Source organism: Chionomys nivalis, chromosome 1 (genome assembly GCF_950005125.1).
Source record: "Chionomys nivalis chromosome 1, mChiNiv1.1, whole genome shotgun sequence".
Classification (NCBI taxonomy): Eukaryota; Metazoa; Chordata; class Mammalia; order Rodentia; family Cricetidae; genus Chionomys; species Chionomys nivalis.
The window spans coordinates 131,100,508-131,125,216 of NC_080086.1; the positions used below are offsets into that span (position 1 = coordinate 131,100,508).

At 44.5% G+C, this 24,709-nt stretch overlaps 1 protein-coding gene across 5 annotated transcripts in view; it reads right to left on the bottom strand.

The window, feature by feature from the left end:
- Ltbp1 (latent transforming growth factor beta binding protein 1) overlaps positions 1-24,709 on the bottom strand; it is a 390,073-nt gene that overhangs the window by 311,482 nt on the left and 53,882 nt on the right. For all 5 annotated transcript variants that reach the window (XM_057775307.1, XM_057775298.1, XM_057775281.1 and 2 more), the window contains exon 3: positions 13,011-13,302. In XM_057775307.1, coding sequence (XP_057631290.1) covers positions 13,011-13,302 — 292 coding nt within the window. The remainder of the gene's footprint in view (positions 1-13,010; positions 13,303-24,709) is intronic.

Consider the following 24,709-nt stretch of genomic DNA (forward strand, 5'->3'; position numbering starts at 1 on the left):
CACGCGGCCTGCCCGTCTCTGGCCATCTATCCAATCTTTATGGGTTATTCTTCCTTCAAAGGCTTTCTCTACACCTCCTTAATTTCAGTTCCTCAGGGGCCGGAAAGATGAGTGCTCGCTGCACGAGCAAGCATGAGGGCCTGAGTTAGGATCCTAGCACCCACATTTAAAAACAAAACCAGAAGGGGAAGAAAAGCAGAAGCCAGGCATAGTCACATGTGCATCTGTAACCCCAGAGCTGTGGGAGGGCAGAAACAGGAGGATCACTGGGGCATGGTGGCTGCAGCCTAGCTCTAGGATATTTTGTTAGATATCCTGTCTCAGAGGAATAAAGCAAAGGGTGATAGAGAAGGGCATCTCACTCTGTCCTCCACAGGCAAGCACACTGGTGCATACACACACTGATAGATACTAGTGCATACGCACATTGATAAATCATACTGCTGCATACATACATTGGTAAATACTAGAGCATACACACTTGGATAAATCATACTGGTGCATACATACATTGATAAATCATACTGGTGCATACATACATTGATAAATCATACTGGTGCATACATACATTGATAAATCATACTGGTGCATACATACATTGATAAATCATACTGCTGCATACATACATTGATAAATACTAGTGCATACACACTTGGATAAATCATACTGGTGCATACACACATTGATAAATACTGGTACATGCGTGTATACTTAAATAACAATCCTCATAAAAAGCTAAATATTAGCCAAAAGACACAAAACTTCACTTATTCAGAATAGAAAGAGTATGGATAGCTAGAAGCCAGATGACTACAGTTAATACCATATTGTAGACTGGAAATGCCCTAAAGAGTGCTTCTTAAACGGAAAGTTGTGAGATGGTGTGGTGGTTTGAAAGAAAATGGGTCCCATAGGGAGGGGCACTATTGGGAGGTGTGGCCTTCTTGGAGTAGATGTGACCTTATTGGAAGAAGTGTGGCACTGTGGGGGTGGGCTTCGAGGTCTCCAATACTCAAGCTACACTTAACAGTTTACTTGCTGTTGCCTGCCAATCAATATGCAGAATTCTCAGTTCCTTCTCCAGCACCATGCCTGCTTGTATGATAATGGACCGAACCTCCAACACTGTAAGCCACCCCTAACTAAATGTTTTCTTTATAAGGTTGCTGTGGTCTTGGTGTCTGTTCACAGCAATAGAAATCCTAAGACAGATGGATATGTAAATTCATCTGTTTGCAATAGTCATTTTATAATGTGTACCCATCAAAGTATTGCAGTGAACACTGTATATACACAATTTTATCAATTGTTCTTCAATAATACTAAATTCAAAAAAAGGGCAAGAAACTGAAGCAATCCAAATCATCCACCAAGACTATGATAAATAAGAAATGTGGTATACACACATGGTGAAATAATCATTGACAATATAAATAAACCAACTACAGTCCACAACTACACAGATAGATCCAAGGTATAATACTAAGTGGGAAACACGTTGTGTTACTAATAGACAATTCAAAGATGGGCAGAATAGGTCTGTGAATATGAAAAGTCCCTTTGGAAAAGAGGAAGAGTGAAGGTCTAGGGACACTGGGCTGTGCTTAAATGTCCTGTTCTTTAATGTGAATAACACACATGCCAGAAGGCAGTCACTTTGCTGTGACCATTAAACTATAAACTATCGTTTGTTTTTGATTTTAAGTTCCATGTAAGTTTAAGTTTAAAAGGTGAACCAAGGACATCTTTGGTGATAAAGCTAATCATTGGTTCAAATTTTTATTCTCATCCCAAAGGTCCCTTGAAATGAGCTCTGGCAGTCCTCGGATTGAGTTCTTCACCTTTGTAACATCTTGCCTCTACCTCCACATCATCGAGCAAACAGCAAAGACTTGTCAGCAGATGTACAGTAAAGCATGCCAACTTGGCATCCAAGAGTCTGGGACTTTATCAACACAGGCAGCATAATTCTAGGGGGAGAGGTAACTTCTGCACTGTAAGCATTCATGGAACACCGCGGGCAGGGATATCCATGAAACACCATGGGTAGGGGTATCCATGGAACACTGCTGGCAGGACAGAAGTATCCATGGGAAACTGTGGACAGGGGTATCCATGGAACACCATGGGCAGGGGTATCCATGGAACACCGTGGGCAGAGGTATCCATGGGACATTGCAGGCGGGAGTTTCAACTATCAATGTCTTTCTTCCTCCAGGCAAAACCAGAAAATTTTGAAAGACTTCTACTACTTTTGCACGTATACATGCTGAAGCCATTTTCTTTCTCTATCATAGCCACATTATTTTTTTAAGATCTAATACTTATTTTGTGTGTGTTTTGCCTGCATGTACGGCTGTGCACAATATGAGTGCAGTGCCCACAGAGGCCAGAAGAGGGCGCGGAAACACCTGGAGATAGAGTTATAGACAGTTCTGAGCAACCACATGGATCCTGGAAACCAAACCTGGGTCCTCTCCTAAGAACTGGGTGCTCTGAACTGCTCAGCTATCTCTCCAGTCCCTCTACCTTACCTTTTTTTTCTAATTTTTTATTACTTTATAAATAATATCATTCAAAATTTCTAGTTCCTCCCGTCCTCCCACTTCCCTTCCACTCCCCCACTCACCCTCCTCCCTCACCCTCCTCCCTCCCCCTCCAGTCCTAAGAGAAGGCAGGGTACTCTGCCCTGTGGGAAGTCCAAGGCCCTCCCACCTCCATCCAGGCTTAGGAAGGTATGCATCCAAATAGACTAGGATCCCAAAAAACCAGTGCATGCAGTAGAGACAAATCCCAGTGCCATTATCGTTGGCTTCTCAGTCTGCCTCAGTTGTGACAGAACCCACATGGGAGCACTGGACTGAGTTCCTCTACCTTACTTTAAAAAAAAAAAAAAAACAGTGTCTCTCACAGAGCCTGGAGCTCACTGACCAGTTAAACTGGCTGGCCTACGAGCATCAGACATAGCACTAGGATTGTAGCTGTGCAGTACCATGGTTAGCTTTGCAGGAAGTATTTTTAATTTTATGCAAATCTCAGTTGAAGCCCCTCTGGGTGCCTGTGTGTGCAGAGAGGAGAAACTTCATGGACAGTATCAGGAGTGTTGTAAACACAGGGAAGCTCAGAACAGACACAGGGGGCAGGTTCACTTCTGTGAGGCCCGGGTGAAGGGTCAACACTAAGCAGCTAAGCAGCGTTCACTACAGTGTGGGAGATCATTTGGGGACAGTAGCAAAATTCAAGAGCGGAAACATTGTAGCTGCTCTAATACGTTCACTCCAAGTGCCAAGGGCATCTATTCACACTGCAAACCCTTCTCTCCCTAGCTTCAGCTCTCAACAGCTTTCTAATAAGCTTTCCCTTGTTGGAGAACAAAAAGGGAAGGTATAGGAAAGTTCAAATAACGAGAATAAACCGGTGGGCTGCTGTCATGGCTGAGGGCAGAAAACTCGAAGGACTACTTCACCAAGTATCCCGTCTTCGGTGACAGCAAAGCATCTGCTTTGAAGATTCCCGAGCACGGGAATTCCTCACCGGGAAGGCACGAGCCTGACAGAGCTGAGCTCCACATCCTCTTCCTCCTCCACGGCAGGGACATCACTCGGTGCCCTATCAACCAACCCACACGATAAATGTCAAGTACTCATTTCCCAAGAACTTTAAAAGTAGAAGGCGCCCCTCTGTGTGGACTTTTAAAAGACCTCCTCTATATTTGGAAACTTTCTGGCATACTATAAACTTGGTTGGTAAATATAGAACACATTTCGAGTTAGTCCCATTTTTTTTTAAAGAACACATTCAAATTCACTCCTTTTACCTTCATTGCATCGGTGAGAGGAGATGGCAGTCAAGAGGACTGTCAATGTCTTCAAAGGGAAAAACTAGTTTTTCCAGATCAGCTAAGCACCCTCTTTTGTTAGATCAGGATATCAAAAAAACAAGGAAAAAACGACCACAAAAAAGAAGAAAAAAAAAGAAAGAAAAGACGGGCTGCATGTGAGCTCTCCAGATAGATTTGACATCTATATCCTGAGTAAAACCAGACTTCCTGCTCAGGCTCAGAGAGGGGGACCGGGCACATTGTCTCCTCCATAAGGGCTTCCTTCTCACACAGTAGATAATAGTTCTGCACTTGGCAAAACGGCAGTCATTGTACCAACACTCCCCCAAACAACTAAGGGATCTAACAAATAAACAATGTCCCTTTGAGCTCTGCATCAGGCTCCCATGGCCAGCGCCTGTATCACCCATCATGAATAACAAGGATTAAAAAAAAATCAGTATTTTACAGGCTTGTTGACAAGCCTTTTTTAGCGGCCCTGAGAGTTGAAAAAAAACTTCTTTGAAAAACGTGAATGCATTTGTGACATGATGAAAGCGAGCCCAGAGCTGAAAAGAGCGGAACCATGTTGACTGGCGCTCTTTCAGGAGCGACCGCCACAGCCATGGCTCGTGTGTATTCACACCCGTCCACATGCGAATCAAAGACGGGCCCTGACAGGGAAACAGGAGGATCCCTGGGATTCAAGGACCAGCCATCCTAGACTATGTATTGAGTTCCAGGTCAGTGAAAAACCCTGTATACACACACAGACTCTGACTCTCTCTCTCTCTCTCTCTCTCTCTCTCTCTCTCTCTCTCTCTCTCTCTCTCTCTCTCTCTCTCTCTCTCACACACACACACACACACACACACACACACACACTTGAAGGAATCTGAAGTGACAACAGATATTCATGTACAGGACAATGAAGTATCGTCTGGCCATTTCTTCAGTTCATGCAGAGGCTATGATGTGGCACCAAGAAACAGAAACATCAACAGCACAGAAATAAACCTCACGGGAAAGCGAGAACAAAGCTCCAAACCACGGTGCTGGCTTTTCCAGAATACACTGGGCAGTCTCTCCAAACCAAGTAACCATCCTTGTCCTACTGACACCCACTTGACTGAGTCATTAGTAGGGTGCAGGGTATGGTCTCACCTACTTTACCCCAAAGCTCCATCACAAGCCCTCCTTTTCAAACCAAGTACCAGACACTTTCCCGGACCAAGGCAATCAGGAAAACTCACCAGGATTTAAAAGCCCAGCACCCTCTTCCTTACATGTTGGAAGCAGGGGCCACACCTGGCTCTCTTCCCAAGTTCAACCAGGTGCCCAGGTTGACACAGTGGTAAGACTGGGTCCACTCCCTTCCTCTGAACTGCCACGACTGTCACACCTGATCACAGGTCCGCTGCAGTCACCTTTGGTCCTGATATTCTGCAGATGCCCCAGGCACGGGCAGCTTCCAAAGGATCTTGTTCCTATTTAAAATTTTCTTGACTTTTTTTTTCTATATGGTCTGTAACAAAAGTATTCCCAAAATATAAAGAGAATTTTGTAAGAAACCCTTGTGTAACCCACCATTCTGAATGGAAAATTATCACCGCATAGCTGACCTAAAGCTACCATCCCTCCATCCACTGGGCTTTGTGGTCCAAATCTCAGACACCATGCACCTTCATAGATGATGCTTTGCTAAGATCTTCTTCCAATGCCATCATCAGACCCCCTCAAATCCAACCCTACCCTTTCAGACTCTAATCAGCATAGACATTTTCCTGACTAGCCTATAACCCATCTTTGTTCTTTTATAAGCAGTGTGTTCAAATCACAACAGAAGTATGGTCCAATTACCGTGACTGGTTAATGAGTTTCTTAAGTTTTTATAAACTATAACTTTTCTTACCTTTGCTTTTATTGTGTTTTTTTTTTTCATTTGCTTATTTCTCTATTTGGGAAGGGGCACTGTTATATTGAAATGTCATTCAATAATCTGGTTTTCACACAGCTTTTAATATCTGTATTGCCGATATTCTTCACTTACATCAACCCATGTCCTAAAAGTGGCCTTCATAGTTTTCTTTATCATTGCTGCGTTAAAATTCTCTAGCCAAAGAAACTCAGGGAGAAAGTGGTCGTTTTGATCCATCGTGGCAGGGAAGCCCACGGCGGCAGGGAAATCAGTAAGGCAAGAGCTTGAAGCAGCTGATTACATCCACCGTCAGGAACAGAGAACAATGAATACATGAATTTCTCAGTTACCACTTATATCCCCCAGGACCCCAGCCAGAGAATGGCACTGGCTAGGTCTCCCCACCTCAAGTCTGCCCTCAAGAGAATCCACACAGGCATGCACGGAGGCCTGTTGCCTGAACAATTCTACACTTCTGCCAAGAAGACAACAGACTTCAACCATCACTGTCATTTTTAAATAAGTACACAATTCTTCCTCTTCCTCCTTTCAGCAATGCCCGCTTCTACTGCTCATGAATGTGGACCTAATGACCCATTTCTAAGCCGTGAGAGTTGTCACATTAAACACTACTGACTACAAAGACACCCCGACTTTCCCTCTGCTCTCCAGCTCTAGGGTCACTCAGAAGTCAGCAGCCATGTTGGAGGGCCACGGGGGGCCGAGGGAGGGGACTAAACCTTCCTGGGTCAGAGTTGAGACTTCCTATCAGCGACCTTAGTAATGAGTCCTCCCGGCTCATTGATCGCCTTGGTATCAGCCATGACTTCAGGTGATGGTTGCCCCTGGTCATCACCTGTCTGCCACATCAGAAGAGACTTAGCCAAAGCTCACAGCTTTAAACCTATAGAATTACACACACACACACACACACACACACACACACACAGTGCATCAAGACATGTTTGGTGATTCAGACTGCTGAGTTAGAAAAGATAACTAGTACACCAAGCTCTTGAATCATCACCTCTCTGGAAACACCTTCCTCAGTTCTGCATGCCCAAATTCACTGAATTTTTAATTTCCAGACAGCCTTTTCCAGAGAGCACCCCTGATTCCATTTTGTCAACACACCGCCATCTGGAAACAACCGCTTCTTGCTTCAAGTCCCTAAGGAGCATTGTGGGTATCCCATCCAATGTCAAATTCCTTAAAGTCATCTCAGCCAAAGGTAAAAACCAATCTCTGTAACCGCCGCCTGCCTGATCTAATCTAATGCTGCACCTGCTCCCACAGGGCCTCCCGCCTGTGCCATTTGAACAAAACGGTTTTATCAAACTGAGTTTCTCCTCGAACTCCAGGCACACTCCAACCTAAAGGCCTCTGCCCAGCCCCTCACATTAGTATTCACAGGGGTCCTGCCCTCGCCTCCCACAGTTCTTGCTTTAATCGCCACCCCTGGGGCTTTGTCTAATAACCAGTCCTCCCTACCTCAAACCCTTCCAGCTTTCCAAGGACACTGTCTGAAGTTTAATTTCTCTGCAGCCTCATTCATCAGTCCTCTGCCCTCTGCAAACTGAACTCCTGAAAAGAGCGTGTTTGCTCGTGTACCGCCCTCCCACGAGGATAAAGTCTCTCTACGTAGATGGACTGAGTGAAAACTGGACCCGTGATCAAGACTTAATACTTCAGATAGTGGATACAAAAGGTTTCTTTTGGCATTTTACACAACTTTGTGTCTACAAGTAGATCCTTTTCATGATTCTTAATCACCTATTTCACCTGTTAAAAACAAGACATTAGGGGCTGGAGAGATGGCTCGGTGGTTAAGAGCACTGGCTGCTCTTGCAGAGGACCTGAGTTCTCTTCCCAGAACTCACACAGCAGATGTCAGCACCCCTTCTGTCCTCTGCCCACTATTGTATAGAATGGTTAGGTAATTCCTTGAGAATATATGACAAGTCCTCAGCTTCACAGATCCAAGAGCTAAAAATGTCAATATATAGCATCTTAGGCTAAAACCACCTACCTGTCTTAACTTATAACCTTCTCTCTTAAGCTATTGTAAAAACTCAGTGAAAGATTCCAGGTTGAAGGTGGGATTTGGAGTAAACACAATCTGTTTTCCCAGGTTATGGTGTTTATATTTGTTTCCAGACTAAAGCATCTCACTCCACACGCACACATCCCGTGAAGGCGTGGCTCTGATGGGATGCGGCAGCTGCAGAATCCAGAGCCATTTACCTAACAACTCTGCTTTTACAGAAGCCAATTCCCATGGGAAGCTGCAGCCTTGTGGACACTGTGAAGCTATGTCACCATAACTGGGTAATAAAAAGCTAAATGGCCAATAGCTAGGCAGGATTTGGGGGGCAGAGAGAGCTCTGGGAAGAAGAAGACGGAGTTGCCAGCCAGAAGGCAAGGAAGAAGAATGTAGAGTACAGAGAAAAGGTAACCAAGCCACTAAAAAGAACAGATTAAAAGATATGAGTTAATTCAAGATATAAGAACTAGTTAGAAACAAGATTAAGCTATCAGCAGAGCTTTCATAATTAATAATAACTCTCTGTGTCATTATTTGGAAGGTGACTGGAGGGACAAAAAAAAGGCTCGTTACAAATGGCACCTAGCATCCAGCACATAAAGCCTGAGAAAGCAAGAGGAAGAGGAAGAGGAAGAGGAAGAGGAAGAGGAAGAGGAAGAAGAAGAAGAAGAAGAAGAAGAAGAAGAAGAAGAAGAAGAAGAAGAAGAAGAAGAAGAAGAAGAAGAAGAAGAAGAAGAAGAAGAAGAAGAAGTTGTTGTTGTTGTTGTTCGGAACACAGAGTCAATGCAGCTTGCAGCTTCCTGGGGACCAAGATCTCTCAGATAATACCCACACAGAGAGAATGACAGCCACCAGCACCATATGACAGCACCAAGTGCTAAGATGAGCCACGCCGAGCTGCTGACATCTGTTCATCTGTCTCATGCCACCAGAGATCACTACAGATGCTCAGTAAGACAGATCCAGGCAGAAGAAAAACCTCTAAACAGGTTACAGTGTGTTCAAAAATGTGCATATGCTTAAAAAAAGAAAATGGATACATACAGTCATAGAAAAAAGCAAATACTTTATAAATAATAAAAAATAAGCAACATAGAGAAGGAAAATACACAGGGAGTCTGGACCCTATATGGTGTCTTGATGACTTTGAATTTTTTTATTGCCTGGTAAACAAACACTAGCTTCTGAGAGACACTGGGTTATGGAAACTGCTAAGTGAAACCTATATATTTTTTAAAAATGTCTTAACTTCAAAATGGAAGTCAAATATATGTTACAGTGGGAAAGAGGTTATGCTTTTGTTTCCACAGAAAACAAGCAGTTCATTCAAGGTTGGTAGAGGTCAGATTTGATTGGGGGAGGCTCCCTAAAAATTTTGGTTACAGACATAAAGAAATAAACCTTCAAGATGGGGGGGCATATATTTTATCTGCTCAAACATCAAAAAAAAAATCATCCTTGGCTGACTTGTGTACAGCACACAGTCCATATTTGTATTAATGCAGATGCGTATGTTACTTTTGAAAGTTTGTGTGTTTTCAGAGCCAGGGGACCAGACACCGGTGAAAATGAGTGGCCCAGGAGATCCAGCCTCTCAGAGCGCCTCTGTTACAGTTTCCTCCGAGTTCTGCATCCAAACAGCTTCAAAGCTGCTGGCTGAGATGATCTAGCCTCACAGACTATTCTAGCCAGGAATTGACCATTATCCTAATTTTTCTCAGCGTCCCCCAAAGATCCCAGTGTCCCCAAGAACAGAACAGCCTTCTCATTTCCCTCATAACATCCTTGGCTAAATTACAATGCTCACACCTAAAGAAGGGAGGAGTTTTTAAAGTTGCTCCCTTAGCTTTCTCTGGCAAACGATATTTGCAAAAAATCCACTCGTGTAATCACAGTCAAATGGTGGCAGGTGGCAGTCAAGTCGAGTAACATTTCTTGTAATTCACTTCACAGTTTACATAAGTAATAGGGCTAGAAAAAAAGTCAGAACAACACACGGTAATCTGACTCCTGATCGCCAAAGCAGAATTTAAGGCAGAACTATTTTTTGTTCTTCAGATCAGAGCGATGCTAGAAGGGAGATGTCTAAGCATGATATAAATCATTCCAGGGACACACAGTCACATCTGTGTCCTAGCACTAAAATAGTCACCATTAGCCTCCGGAGAGGTGAGCAAGCTCATCCAGGCCACGGCCTGTTTTTGCGCAAGAATGACCATTCTATGTTTTAAACGGCTGTCAAATTGCCTTCTAAACATTTATGCTCCTATCCACAGACCTGGGATGTTCTCAGCCTGTATCAGAAAGCCTTCTTTTCCCAGTGGATAGCCATCAGCGGTCAATGAAGATATTCATAACTAATAAGAGGGCTGAAAATAAGAGACTGTGGGGGTTCAGCCGTATATGAGACATCTTGATTAACCTCCCCACTTAGCACTAGGGCCATGGAAGAAGAGGAGGTGGAAAGAACTTGAGAGCTGGAGGATGGGGTGGGCTGCTGGGAAATGCTGTCTTCTGGGTGTGATGTGCACAAGAGCAAGCCAGCAATAATCCACCCTGGGCTGGGGCGGTCTCATGGCCCCACCCCTCACCAAGGAGCTCCTGGCAGCTAAGAGCCCCTGAAGAAAGGTGAGGAGGTGGCCACTCTAGCTAGGCTCAGTTCTATTGGGCTCCCCACCTATGCACATAAGGGCAGCACTAATGGACTTAGCACATTTATCTGAAAAAGAAGAAGAGGGGAGGAAGAGGAAGAAGAAAGAGGAGGAGAAGATGAGATTGAGATGGAGGCATCTTGGGGGACAAGGAGTTGGGGAAGAAGGGATTCAGGAGAAAATGGATGATGGATATGATCTTATTTCATCATATATGTATATGAAATTCTAAAATAATTAAAACTGTAAACATCTTTAAAAGATAAATAAAGCAAACAAAAGTTCTGAGAAAATGACTGGGAGGTGACTCATTTGGTGAGGTGCTTATGTCCAAGCCTAAGGGCCGGAGTATCCCAGCACCCACATCAAAACCACACATGGCAGCACTCCACAGTCCTAAAGCTGGGTTTGGGACAGCAGCCCAGGGCTCTCTGGCCAGCCAGTCTAGCCAAATTATATATATATTGGATCTGGTGGTATATGCCTTTAATCCCAACACTGGGGAGGCCAAGGCAAGTGTATCTCTGTGAATTCAAGGCCAGCCTGGTCTGGGGGAAATGGGAGGACTAGCAATAGAGAAAGATACCTGATATTGACCAATTGACCAATGGTCTGCACAGGTGCATATATAACACATTTAGCACACACACACACACACACACAGGATTGATAAACATGCTTGAGAAAGAAATCTAAATAAGAGTAATATTTTGTGACTTGAAATCAAATTTCAATTCCACAACTAAAGGGATCTGGGAATGAAATAAATGTCACCAATGGTCCACGCTGTTGTGGGGCTGCAGTATGTTGCAACTGACCACAGAAACCACCTGTCCCACAGAGCACAAAATAGTTCACTATCTCGTCCTTCACAGAAAGTGTTTGCCAGGCCCTTCCTTCACAAATTAGGCCCTTCCTTAAGGATGGACGTGACTACCTCTGTTCAAGCTCTAATGGGACAACTTACCCATTAACTGTGTGACTGTCAACAAGGCAATCACTCTATAGCTGGCTTTGCTCATCTGTAAAAACAAGATTAATCTCCAGGATTCAGTGCAGACTCGCTGCAAGTTACAAAGTGCTGACCTGCATGCAATTTCTAAACTAGTACCTGGCGCGCAGGAGCCTCTGAGGAATCATTGCTTGCTCCTCACCATGAGATATAAAATGTGTTATCAGAGCCACCAGGTTTCCACCTAGTCCGTGACAGAATATTTAATGTAGTCATATAAAGGATTAGATTACAAGAAGAGATGTGGAGAAAACTAAGAAAAACCAAGAGAGAGGTTTGGGAGAGAAGAGACTAAGTCTGCACAAACAGTAGGTGGCCCACTCAAATGAGAAGCATGAACGAGGATGGTGGGGCTTTTCAACAGATCAAATGACCTCCGTGGGCTAACTGAACACTAACCCTGTGGAAGTGCTGTTTCCACGGGGGGAAATGCCTTCCAAATTCCAAGCAGGTGACTTACAAATGAACTGGGGTCAAGTCTCTCTTTAAGTTGGGGGCTTCCTGTACTCGACACCCCACACGAATGACAAGAGATCCTTGCAGCAACTTCAGCAACTCATTATCCACATGGAGCTGCTCTTTAAGAGGAGACAGTTAGACAAGGTCCCTCTGCGGGCTGTTTGCCACAAAAGTCACAGGAGGTCAAGGGCGATTTTTCTTATCCCTGAGTTGACACTGTGCTCAGTGCTCCCCGAAGAGTAAGAAGAAATAGAATAACAAAGTTCCCATAAATAGAAAGCAACGTCATTCACCAAAACTGGGTTTGCATGGCAAGTGAGGCAGACATTGTGTGGTGCTCAGAATGGGTACACTTAATGTGAAGCTGAGAGTTACCTCCCAATAGGTCTCTCTCCTCCGCAAAGCTAAACCCTTACCTCTCCCATTATACCTGCATGTTTCTCCTTCTAAGTTACTGTTTCAGGACTCTGAACCACCCCCACCCCATAAAAGAATTATTTTGAAGTTCTTTTTTTTTTTAAGCTATTTTATCTCATGTGTTATGGGTATTTTGCCTGCTCACATGCCTGTGTAACACTTGCATACCCAGGTCCTGCAGAGGCCGGAAGACGGCATCAGATGCCCTGGAACCAGAGTTACCCGAGAGTTAGTTATGAGCCAACATGTGGATGCAGGGAATTCAACCTAAGTCCTCTGGCAGAGAACCAGTGCTCTTAACTGACAAGCTGTCTCTCTGGACCCCGCCCCCGCACCCAGAGAAAGAATCCTTAAATCTACAACTCTGCTTATCAGTCCCTTCCAACCCTGATCCCTATAATCCTAGCCCCACTATGGTTTACACTGAGGGGACACATCAAACCAAGTCACACATCAAACCAAGTATCTTTACGAGACGTGGTACATGAACCTTGCTTGCATGGAAACTCTTGAGAAGAAGAAAGGCTATTACTGGCCGAGAGCTCTGCGACTGCGCCAAGGAGAGCGGGCTAAAGCAGTGAGAGCTCTGCGACTGCGCCAAGGAGAGCGGGCTAAAGCAGCGTGCTCAGGAGAGGCTGTGCTCAGGAGAGAATGTGCATCTGGGCTAGACGCAAGTCGAAAACACTCACTGAGAATGGATCTGCTGGGAGAGTCCCACGGAAGGCTTCGGCTTGAGGGTCAGGGTCATCTGAGCCACCGGACTGACCCTTGGTAGAGTGTCGGCCTTAGTGGTTGAGGCATGCTTTGCTGCTTGCTCAGGAGGGATCCAAGAGGACCCGGGATTCTGTCCTCCAAAGACGGGTGACACGGTGTCCTGAGAAGTTGTGGTCTCGCAGGCTTTGCCCTTTGTCCCTGGCTTACACACACAGAGCTGAGGCCGGAGACACATCCCTCCATTCTGGCATGGCGGAACACAGCTTGCTGCAGAAGACAACAGAAGACAGGGTTTTGAAGAAAAGCACTCGTTCTTCCAAAGGGTTAACAGTGGCTGAGAAAGTCATGATGATGGTGGTGGTGGTGACAGCCAGTACCTGTTAGTGGCCACCTATGTGACAGGTACTTTTCATGTGTGTGTGTGTGTGTGTGTGTGTGTGTGTGTATCAAACTTAATTCCCAGAAAGTGTTTTTAGTAGATATTTTATTATGCCCATTTTGTGGATAAAGGAACAAATGCAAAGGTTAAGTGGCTTAACAAAGATTAAACAATTGTTAGGAAATGGAAGTTAGGATTCAAACCCAAGCGAGTTGGCGACAAAAACATTATTCTCAAGCACTATATCATAACTACCTTCCCATAGTACACCACAGATTTTTTTAAAAGTGAAAAAGTATCCTGTGGTGACTTGAATGAATGGCCCCGTGGTGCAGCCTTGATGAAGTAGGAGTGGCCTCGTTGGAGAAAGTGTGTCACTGGGCATGCTCTTGGGGGTTTCAGATGTTCAAGCCAGGCCCAGGGTCTCCCTCTCTCTCTTCCTTTTGCCTGTTAATCTGGAAAGAGAACTCCACCACCATATCTGCCTGCATGCCCCCATTCTTCCCACCACGGCAGTAACGGACTAAACCTCTGAGCAATAAACCAGATCCAATTAAATGTTTTCCTTTATAAGAGTGACTGTGGTGCACACCTTTAATCCCAGCACCAGGGAGGCAGAAGCAGGCGGACCTCTGTGAGTTTGAAGCCAACTTGGTCTACAGAGCTAGTTCTACAACAGTCAAGGGTACACAAAGAAACACTGTCTTAAAATCATCCCAACCCCAAATAAATAAATAAATAACAGAGGGTTACATTGGAATATCTTTCCCAATTGCTTTCGGCCTTATATGTGGGTGTAGGCAATCTCTTCACAGAGCCTAGAAGTTATCATTTTTGCTAGGCTGGTGCCAGCACACTCCAGAAAACTCTTCTGACCCCAGCCTTCTGTGCTGGAGGTAGGGACAGTACTACAAAAGCTGATGACACCTCCTTGTGTGTGCAGGCTGGCGACCTAACCTTGAGTCTTCAAACTTGGACAGCAGATGCTTTACCCACTGAGCATCTCGCTGGCCCTTAAATTTAATTTAAAAATTTTATGTTTAAATACTTCTGCCAGGATTTGATCAAAAACAGTCCCTAATCCCCAGGAAAAGATCTCTTTCACACTCTCACAGGCTGTCGGAGCTTCCAGAGAGTTTTAATAGTCAACCCAACTCATTCTTTTTACACAGAAGAACAATGGCAACAAGGTTGTTGACTGGTTATGTGCCTGCTAATCTAGACAAACTCCAGTGAATGTTATACCACCCCTAACTTCATACTGGGAAACACGCAACAAACAGCAAGTTCTTTGTCCCCTATCTGCTGGGATGTCTGGACTCTGGATCACCAGACATGTGGTCAGGCAGAGTTACAAAGCTAGCTGGGCACGGGCAGGGGTAGTGGATCTGAACACAGGTGAGGTCCCTTGGGAGAACTGAGGTCACTGACTTGAACTGCATTATGTAACATCACAGGTTTCTGGCAAGTTCCCATCCGACCCTTTAGTATTGGTTGGAATTCATTTTTCTGTTGCCCTTTTATTAATAGTCTGCTTCAACTCTTCACCTTGAGTTCACACTAACAAACTTCCTGCTCAAGTCAGTGGCATGTCAATTCTGTCTACTAAACAATTCCAAAAGAGGTGAGAGACACATGTCTTAGTTAGGGTTTCTATTGCTGCGATGAAACACCATGACCAAAAGCAAATTGGGGAGGAAAAGGTTTACTTGACTTACACTTTCAGATCACTATTCACCATTGAAGGCAGTCAGGACAGGAACTCAAAGAGCAGGAACCTGGAGGCAGGAGCTGGTGCGGAGGCCATGGCGGGGTGCTGCTTACTGCCTTGCTCCTCGTGGCTTGCTCAACCCACTAGCCTAGGAATGGCACCACCCACATGGACTGGGTCTTCTCCATTAATCACTAATTAAGATAATGTCCTTCACAGGCTTGTTGGCAGTTCCATCTTATGGAGGCATTTTCTCTCTGATGACTCCAGCTTGTGTCCATCGACATAAAACGAGCCAGCACAATGACTCACCAGAGACTGGGTTATAAAGAACCAAACGACCAACATCTAACCTCCTGGAAACCTATTAGCCTTCCATAGGACAAGATGCTTTTCCCGTCTTGCTATGGTATGATTCCTATTAGTCATAACAAATAAAAAATGGTCCTTGAATATCAAAATACTTGAGGAGAAAAGAAAATTAGAGATAGAACCAGCTTTGTAGATAATCAGACTTACATCAGCTAACCTTGGCCAGATAACTGTGAGTGTTTCAGTACAGTAGCTGCTAGTTCTAAAGCGGTCCCCAAGAGCCACTCCTGTATGAGACTTCTAAAAATCAAATTCAAAAGCTCTGCACTTCTAGAGTTAAGGGTGCCAATTCGTCAACATGTTCCTGACTAAGCAAAATTGGTGGCTGGAGCTGAGATGCTGGGCTCCAAGTGTTTGCCAGGGCACTGTTGTTTACCGAATGTCACAGGGCTGAATGGGCTCCACCCAAGCGAGCAGAGGCAGTCAGGAGAGTGGACCCGGCTTTCCACTGGGTGCATTTGACAGTGATCAGCCCCTGGGCACTGGCATATACACATTTTCTTAATGCTTTCAATTAGGAGTACGTTTTAGTCTAACATTTGAGAATGACATCTGTTCCTCCTTCTGCCCAAGGTATCCTGCAAATAGCTTCCGGTCTCAGGCAGGCCGCATGACACAGCTTGCAGGAGCTGGCACCCAGGAAAAGGCCAAGGGCTGAACTCACCCAACATTCTACTCACTGTCTCTAGGGAAACATAGATGGATTAGAATGGAAAAGAGATGTGGATTGTTTTTTTTTCCCCAAATTTTGATAATAAGGGTAAGGAAGAAGGCAATTTTTAAAAAGCACTAGTTAAAACATCAGACTGGGGAAGATGGCTCAGTTGGCAATGCACATGCCATGCAAGGGTATAGAACTGAGTTCAGATTCCTCGAACCCATATTAAAATATCGGGCATGGTGCTATGACCTCAGTATTGCGGCGGCAGAAGCAGGAGTATGCCCTGGGTCTTATAGTCAACTAGTCTTGCCAAACTGGTAAGCTCCCCAGCTTCAATGGAAGACAGCCTCAAAACAATAAGGTGGGGTGCAAGAGAGGAAAGCATTCAACTTTGATTTTTAGCCATGAATACATCCACACACACGCACACTACACATACAAAAAGGAAAATTTCAAAAATGAAATCCTATTAGAAGAAAAAGAATGTTCCATACATTAGAATAAATGTCTCCAAAACTGCCCTTCTGCAGTAAATTTTTGAAGAAGATATTTCAGTTGCAAATAGATGGGAGGGGTGGCTGGACCCTCAGCTGAGGGTTCAGTGGCCTCGTTATGACCATTCTATGAGGGAACATCAACAAACCAGGTAGGGATGATCTCTTGGAAGCAAGAGTGGTTTTCCTGGGGTACAGCACTCTACAGTGCGCAACAATACTCCTGGAGAACTCTGGAAACACACAGTCCTGGGGAACTCACTCTGGAATCACACAGTCCTGGAGAACTCACTCTGGAAACACACAGTCCTGGGGAACTCACTCTGGAAACACACAGTCCTGGAGAACTCACTCTGGAAACACACAGTCCTGGGGAACTCACTCTGGAAACACACAGTCCTGGGGAACTATGGAATCACACAGTCCTGGGGAACTCGGGAAACACACAGTCCTGGGGAACTCTGGAAACACACAGTCCTGGTTACTAGGAACTGCAAATCTGAACCTGGAGCCTGGCGTACTGTGACTAAAGTGACCAGCTGGAGCCTCACGTGTGAACCTGGCGTACTGTGACTAAGGTGACTAGCTGGAGCCTCGCGTGTGAGAACCACTGGCAGCCAGCATTTGGAAATTCTATACCAACAGCAATTCTGCGTGCTCTCTGTGTAAGTCTGTGTATGATGAGTGTACCAGTGTACTCACCCATGTGTGTGTGTGTGTGTGTGTGTGTGTGTGTGTGTGTGCAGAAACCAGAGGCTGACTACACATGTCTTCCACTGCCACTCCCTACCTTATTTTTGGGACAAAGTCTCTCACTGAACCTGGAGCTCGCCATCGTAGCCAGACTGGCTGGACAGTAAGCCTCAGGGGGTCCACCTCTCTCTGCCTCCCCCCCCCCAAAGTACAGCATTACAAACAAGTACCACTGCGCCCAACTTTTTTATACAGGCCCAGGGGATCTTACTACAGGTTCTTATATTGTGCACCAAGTACTTTACCCACTGAGTCATCAACTCAACCGCAGGATCTCTAGTTCTTAAGCTGAAAGTTTATTAGTTTCATATCGTAAGTGTTTTTATATTATTGAATTCTTCGTTATGATGAAAGCATTTGTTTTATAGGGTCCTTTTATTACAGCCATGGTGTTGAATTACATGGAGCACTGTAATGTTAAGGAAGTGAGGTTTTGTGTTTTGTTTTATTTTGTTCTTCACTTTTTTATTATTTATTTATTTGTGTGTGTGTGTATGTGTGTGTGTACATGTACATGTGTTTGAGTGTGCATGGGCAGACACTACCATATGTGTTAGGAGATTAAAAGACAATTTCATGAGACATCCATGTGGATCCAGGGATGGAGTACAGTATATCCAAGCCTTTATGTGAGGCTGGGTAAAGACAGCTCCGCCTCCACTGCAGAATAACATTGTCCCCTCTGGACTTGGTTTGCATGGCTCACAATCAAATAGTCACCATTCCTCCAAAGGAGATGCTGGTCCATCCAAATTAAAATTCAGAACTACTCTGTAAGTACGCAAGGCCTATGGTAGTTATCCCCGGCACCGTGTGGAACTATGAGGCGTGAAAACAAGCCATGAAGAACCAAGGAGAAGAATCCCGCACTGGGCTGGAGGAGCTGGACAAGTCAGGGAAGTTCTAACACAAAGCAGTGAAGGCAGCCAGGCTAGGAGATGCAGATCCAGAGGTGGAGCAGCTGGAATGCACACAGCAATGACCAGAGAAAGGGGACCTTAGGGATCTGCCAATGGAGCTCCATCAGTCACCTGATACCAAGTCACCAGCTGCAGGGTGAGGCCAGAGAACAACCACATCAGGACCTAAAAGTGGCCAATGTCCGGATGTCCTCTAGGATGCAGATCCACTTCTGAGCAGCTGGAGTAAGGACATGAAATCAAAACCCGAAACTAAACTCTGGAAAGGACAGTATAAGGGGAGGCAAAGAGGATTGCCACAAGTTCAGAGCAAGCCTGGGCTGTATAACAAGTTTTAAGCTAGCCTGGACTACATAGTAAGACCCTGCTGAAGGAGGGAGAACTAGAGGAGGGGGAGAAGGAAGGGAAGGAAAAATCAGTATCTCAACCTCAGAACAGATGAGAGTAGTGCCCACAGGAAGATGAAAATACACAAAATTAAACATAGACGCAAAATACCTAAATGAATTGCTGATTGACCAAATATATCAATCTTTCAGAAGCAGAAAAGTAAGTGGAATTAGTTCTAGAAGCATAAGGAAGGCCCTACTGTTAGCAGACCAAACAATGTTTTAAAAAAAAAAAAAAAAGACGAGAATCTGACTCAAGGAATGCAGAAAAGCTTCCAGTCAAATCCATGACTTACTCATAACAACAAATAAAAACTGCTTGCCAACCGTGAATACACAGGGATTTCCTTATTACGCTAAGCGGTATCTACAGCAAATCCTACAAACAACATACCAAGGTCCCCAGCAAATATTACAAGCACAGTGCAGAAGCATTCCTGTCAGTGCTGGAAACAAGCCTAAATGCTCATAATAATTTCTAACCGGGCCCAGGCAACATGACAAAGCAAAAACAGAAAAAGGTCTATTATGCCAGAGAACAAGAAACAAATTATCAACTTTCGTCGTTTCTCTTGTGTTAGGTACACAAGTTCATGGAAAATCTACCTAACTGTCGTAACTGAGAGGAAGGAGCTGCAAGAGCTGAGTGTAGTCTCTCCCTGTCACCCTCCATCCCTTATACCTTTGAGGCAGGGTCTCTCACGGAACCTGAAGCTCACCATTTCCACTAGGCTGCTGGCCAAACAGCTCCCAGTCAGGGTCTGCTTGTCTCCACTCCCCAGCTCTGCATCCCCAGGATGTTACTTTATAATACTGATTTTAATTTCATGATCATGATGTAACATCCAATTAAATTTAAAAAATAATATCATGTACTTTTATGGATGCATTTAAATATGCCAGACATGTGTCCAACCTACAGCCCATGGGCCATATGCAACCAGCGTGCAGCCCAACACAAAATTTTGAACTTACTTCAAGATATTCTGAGACTGGTTTTGCAATCTTTGTTTACTTTTGTAATGCCAGAGTATAAGTTTTGTGGATAACAATGTTGTATTTCAATGTCAAAAGATTGAACATGCCTGTTAGCGTTGCACCGAGTCTATGACACTGTCCTCTCTGGGAAGGACGAGAAGTGATACTGCAGGAAAAGATAGTTCACTTTATGGAATTTATTCTTATAGTTTTGCTGTGGTTTGTTTTTTTGTTTGTTTGTTTATTTTTTGGGTTTTTGTTTGTTTGTTTTTTGTTTTTTATGGGGTTTTTTTTGATAGGGTCTTGCAATATAACCCAAGTTGGTGAGAAATTCGTGTTCCTCCAGCCTTAACCTGTTGAGACCTGACATTACAGGTGTAGATTACCATTACAGATGTGTATCATACCTGGCTCAACTTTTTGTCTTAAAAATAGAAGATGAGAGGCTGGAGCAACAGCCCAGAGGTTCAGAGCACACACTGTTCTTACAGAGGACCAGAGTTCAGTTCCCAGTATCTAAGGCAGGCAGCTATCAAGCACCTATAACTTTAGTCCCAGGGGTCGGACTCTTCTTCTGGCCTCCATGATTCCTGCACTCGAGTGTATGTAGTACATATACACACATGCATGTAAGTAAAAGATGAGTATCAAATATAATAAACAGATATATATTGACTATGGGTAATAGATGTGTAGATGTTTGCTGTTAAGCCTTTTGTATTTTTCTGTTTTTCAGATTTTTCAGTGTTTTAATTATCAAACAAAAGGCAGCTGGGAATGAGGTGAAGGAATAATAATACAGTAGGGTCTGTGGCGGCTGGCAGAAATTGCTAAACTCGGGACTTGCAGAATATCACCAAGGCCAAGATCTGAGTAAGCAGGTGGGCTACAAAAGCTTCTCCATCCTTACCTCCCAGGCTGGCCTTGCAAAACCACACTTGTCATTTGAATCAGTCACAACTGGATCAATGCTCCATTTTGGGCCCAAATGGTAAACAGTTTCGAATTTCTCTCCATTGGCAGCTACTCCGGTTGACAATGCTAATCCCAAAGTTCTCTCAAAGTTCAGCGACTTTATTTTTAGGAAGCGACCCATGCCCTGAAGCCCAACCTCCTTTGCTTTTCATCTAAAAGCATAGCCCTTGGTTATATTTAAAGCCTGCCCCAGCCCACACAGCTCTCTTCGACTCCCTGCCCCTCGGCTTTCTCTCCAAACAAGTTGCAGCATGTCTGCCGCATGTGTCCTGAGGAGAAATGTGAGCCGAGCTGGGTCTTCAGTGATCTAAGGCAGCAGGTGAGAAGTTGCTCCCTGTGTGGCTTCGGGGCTCTGCCCAGCTGCCCTTTGAAGTTATTCAGTACGAAGGAATATAAGAAGCAGAGAATGGGGTCACAAGTTGAAGACTGATCTAACTTTTCCTGTACCCAAACCCAAATAAATAATGCGATTTCCTTGTAAAGCCCTGGGTCAGCCTCCTCCTCAATCCCTGAAGAGAGGAGCAGCGGCATCAGAACCTCCCGGTGATGACCGTTCTAGCCAGGCCTCTGCAATAATGAAGAAACAACCGAATTTTCTAGAAAGAGAAGTCGCCAGTCATCAAGCACCAAAGTACCGAGTCGGCCTTATGGAGTTTTCATCAATGTGAAAATCCACTTGAAATCCTCGAGGGTGTGTGGGTGCTTGTCTGTCTTGTCACAAGTGTTTGCTGTCTCTAAGTCAGACTGTCACATCTCACAGACTTTCTTGACACTTAACACCCACATGGTCTGATGTCCCAAGTGACAGAACTTCACCAAGTAGGTGGCTGAAGGAGGCACAGAGCACATGGAACTCGGGTCACCAGGCTCTGTTCCGACGCTTTGATGCCACTCGGGAGCCTCCAGAAGCTGTGAAAGGCCTAAGGTTCTCCACCCTGAGCTCAGCAGACCTATAGATTGTCATTTAAAATGGGTAGTTAGCTGGGTCCAACCCACGGCTCCTGAGACCACCCACCAATAACTGTAAAAATCTCCCACAGAAGCCGGGCGGTGGTGGCGCACGCCTTTAATCCCAGCACTCGGGAGGCAGAGGCAGGCGGATCTCTGTGAGTTCGAGGCCAGCCTGGTCTACAAGAGCTAGTTCCAGGACAGGAACCAAAAACTACAGAGAAACCCTGTCTCGAAAATCCAAAAAAAAAAAAAAATCTCCCACAGAAAACAGCAAATCAAGTCATGTTGCATAATGAGAAACAATGTGCTTATCTGGGTTGTTTCTGGTCTTCCTACTGCTACTTTATGGAGTTTGTTTGTTTTTAAGTTACAGGTGTTCGGGGGTGGGGGGGGATTTTAAAGTCTATGGTTTAGACTATACTGGCTTTTGCTAATAAAAAAAATAGCAAAATGGGAGGAAATAAACAAGAAAAAATCAGAAAATACCATTAGAAAAAAATGGTAAATGTTATCTTTAAGTTAGAGCAAAATCACTTCTTAAAAAAAGACCCATACTTAGTGGCAGAGGCATTTAATCCCAGCACTGAGGGGCAGAGGCAGGTGAGTTTCTGTGAGTTCCGACTCCTTCAGAAGTTTGTTGCCTTAACATCACTTGGCAGTCCTCATGTGTCCCATGCCCTCAGAGCTGTGCTGCAGATAGCTTTGGTTCCCTTCAAGGCAGATAGAGGCCAGCATTTGAGGGCAGCCTGGTCTACATAGTAAGTTCTGGGTCAGACAGAGCTTCTTTCTAGAAAGAAAGAAGGAAGAAAAGGAAGAGAAGGAAGGGAGGGAGGGAGGGAGGGACGGACGGACGGACGGACGGACGGACGGACGGACAGACGGAGGATGGATGGATGGATGGATGGATGGATGGATGGATGGATGGATGGATGGATAACCAAGACAAACGGGAAAACACAAGTAGCAAATAAACCTGTGGGTATTGTCTAAATCAATGATGTCATCCAAAGAAGTTCAAATAAAGCAGAGAGGATACTGTGACCACTTAGTTTTTTAGGCTGCCATGTAAAATATCAGCAAGGGGTATTGTTGTGAGAGGAAATTGTCTTGTATTTCTAGTGTGTGTGTTTGTGGATGGAAACTTGATGTGGGATGTGTATGTATTGCTTTTATTGATTGATGAATACAGCTGTTTTGGCCAATGGCTTAGCAGAGTAAAGTCAGGCAGGAAATCCGAAGAGAGAGAGAGAGAGAGAGAGAGAGAGAGAGAGAGAGAGAGAGAGAGAGAGAGAGAGAGAGAGAGAGAGAGAGAGAAGAAGGAGGAGGAGGAGGAGGAGGAGGAGGAGGAGGAGGAGGAGGAGGAGGAGGAGGAGGAGGAGACAAGAAGACACCAGCAGCCACCAAGGAAGCAAGATAAGAAGTAACAAACTACAAGCCTCATGGTAAAATATAAAATAATAGAAATGGGTTAATTTAAGATATAAGAGTTAGTTAATAAGAAGCCTCGGCTAATAGGCCAAAGAGTATGTAATTAATATTAATACATTATTATTATTACAGAGTGATTATTTCATTAAGTAGCTTCGGGAACAGGTGGGCAGAGAAAAACCCATCCAGAGGACCCTCAGGATGAAGAATACTTCTAGCAACAGAAGCTTGTGTGTGCACATGTGGAAATGTAAGTGTCAATCCTGGCCGTCTTCCTTGAGCCCCTTGATCATTCTCCACCTTTATTTCCCCTTTAAGGCAGGGTTTCTCTCTATAGCCCCGACCATCCTGGAACTAACTCTGTAGACCAGGCTGGCCTCCAACTCAGAAATTCACCTGTCTTTGCCTTCCAAGTGCTGGAGTTAAAGGCGTGAACCACCACCATGCAGCTATCTCCACCTTATTTGTTGAGACAAGTTTTCACTAAAAACTGGCCAATGAGCTCCAGGGATCCAGTTGACTGGGACATTCCCACCCCATCCCCCAGCAATGAGAGTACGGACCTGTGCCATTGTGCCCCACTTTTAGACAAGAGCTGGGCATCCAAATCACTTTCTCATACTTGCTAATACGGCAGGTACTTTACTGATGAGCCATCTCCCCGTCCTGGCAGATGCATTAGAAAACAGTTCAACAGCCTTATTTCTAGACACAGATGCTAACAATGTTAAAAACACAAAAATTCCTATGCCTGTGCATGTGTCCCAGTGTCCTCAGTAGAGTTAGTCACATCAACGAAAGCTTCCAAGGAACTGGAAAAGGTTGAGGAAAGTACAGTTAGCATAGAGCCGTTCAAAATCAGAAATACAAAGTGATACAAATTTCTAAAGTATCGGAAATACTAGTGTAAGTTAGAATGCTGTGGTTCCACTATTCACTCAGCCACTTCTCAGACTCTTCCAAAGTTAAACTCATTGGCGAGAGGGACTCTCTCTGCAACTGAGTCCTTCATCTCTTTCTTGGCAAGAGTTCTGAGTAGAGATGAACACTCTGTCTCCCAAATTCTAAAAGCTTAAATCCCTAACTGTTAAAATATCAACAAGGAGAAAACTCTATATCTGATGCTGTATGATGGCTCAAACCAGGGGAGTTCAAAAAACATCGAATAGTACAACTTTCAGGCAATGTATATAAGGTAAACGTGAAACTTAAGTAGATTTCATCCTCAGATGAGTCCAACCCAGAAGATACTTTATTCTGTATAGTACAGACATAAAAAATCCAGAAGAAAAAAATCAACACAAGCACTTTGGATCAGGGCTACTCAATCTGAACATCAACTAGCCAAAAACCTTCTTTGGAGCCCACTCTTATGACAAAGGGCTGAGTGTCAGTCTGAGAGCCCCGGAGTTTGAGTCACAGGTGGCTGATTCAAGCAAGGCACAGGGCCAAGCTGAAGCCAATTCAACTGTACTGTCCAGAAATGTCACCTGTCCACACTGCAGGCAGGAGTCCTGCGCTAGCTCTGAGGACTGCCTGATTTCTGAGTCATTCTTTGCTCAAAGAAACAAAGATTAAACCCATTGAAGGTTTTTCCCTTTAGCATTAGCAGAATAAATGTATTCTGTGCTCTCATGGTAGCAAACGCCAGTAGGTAGCTGGG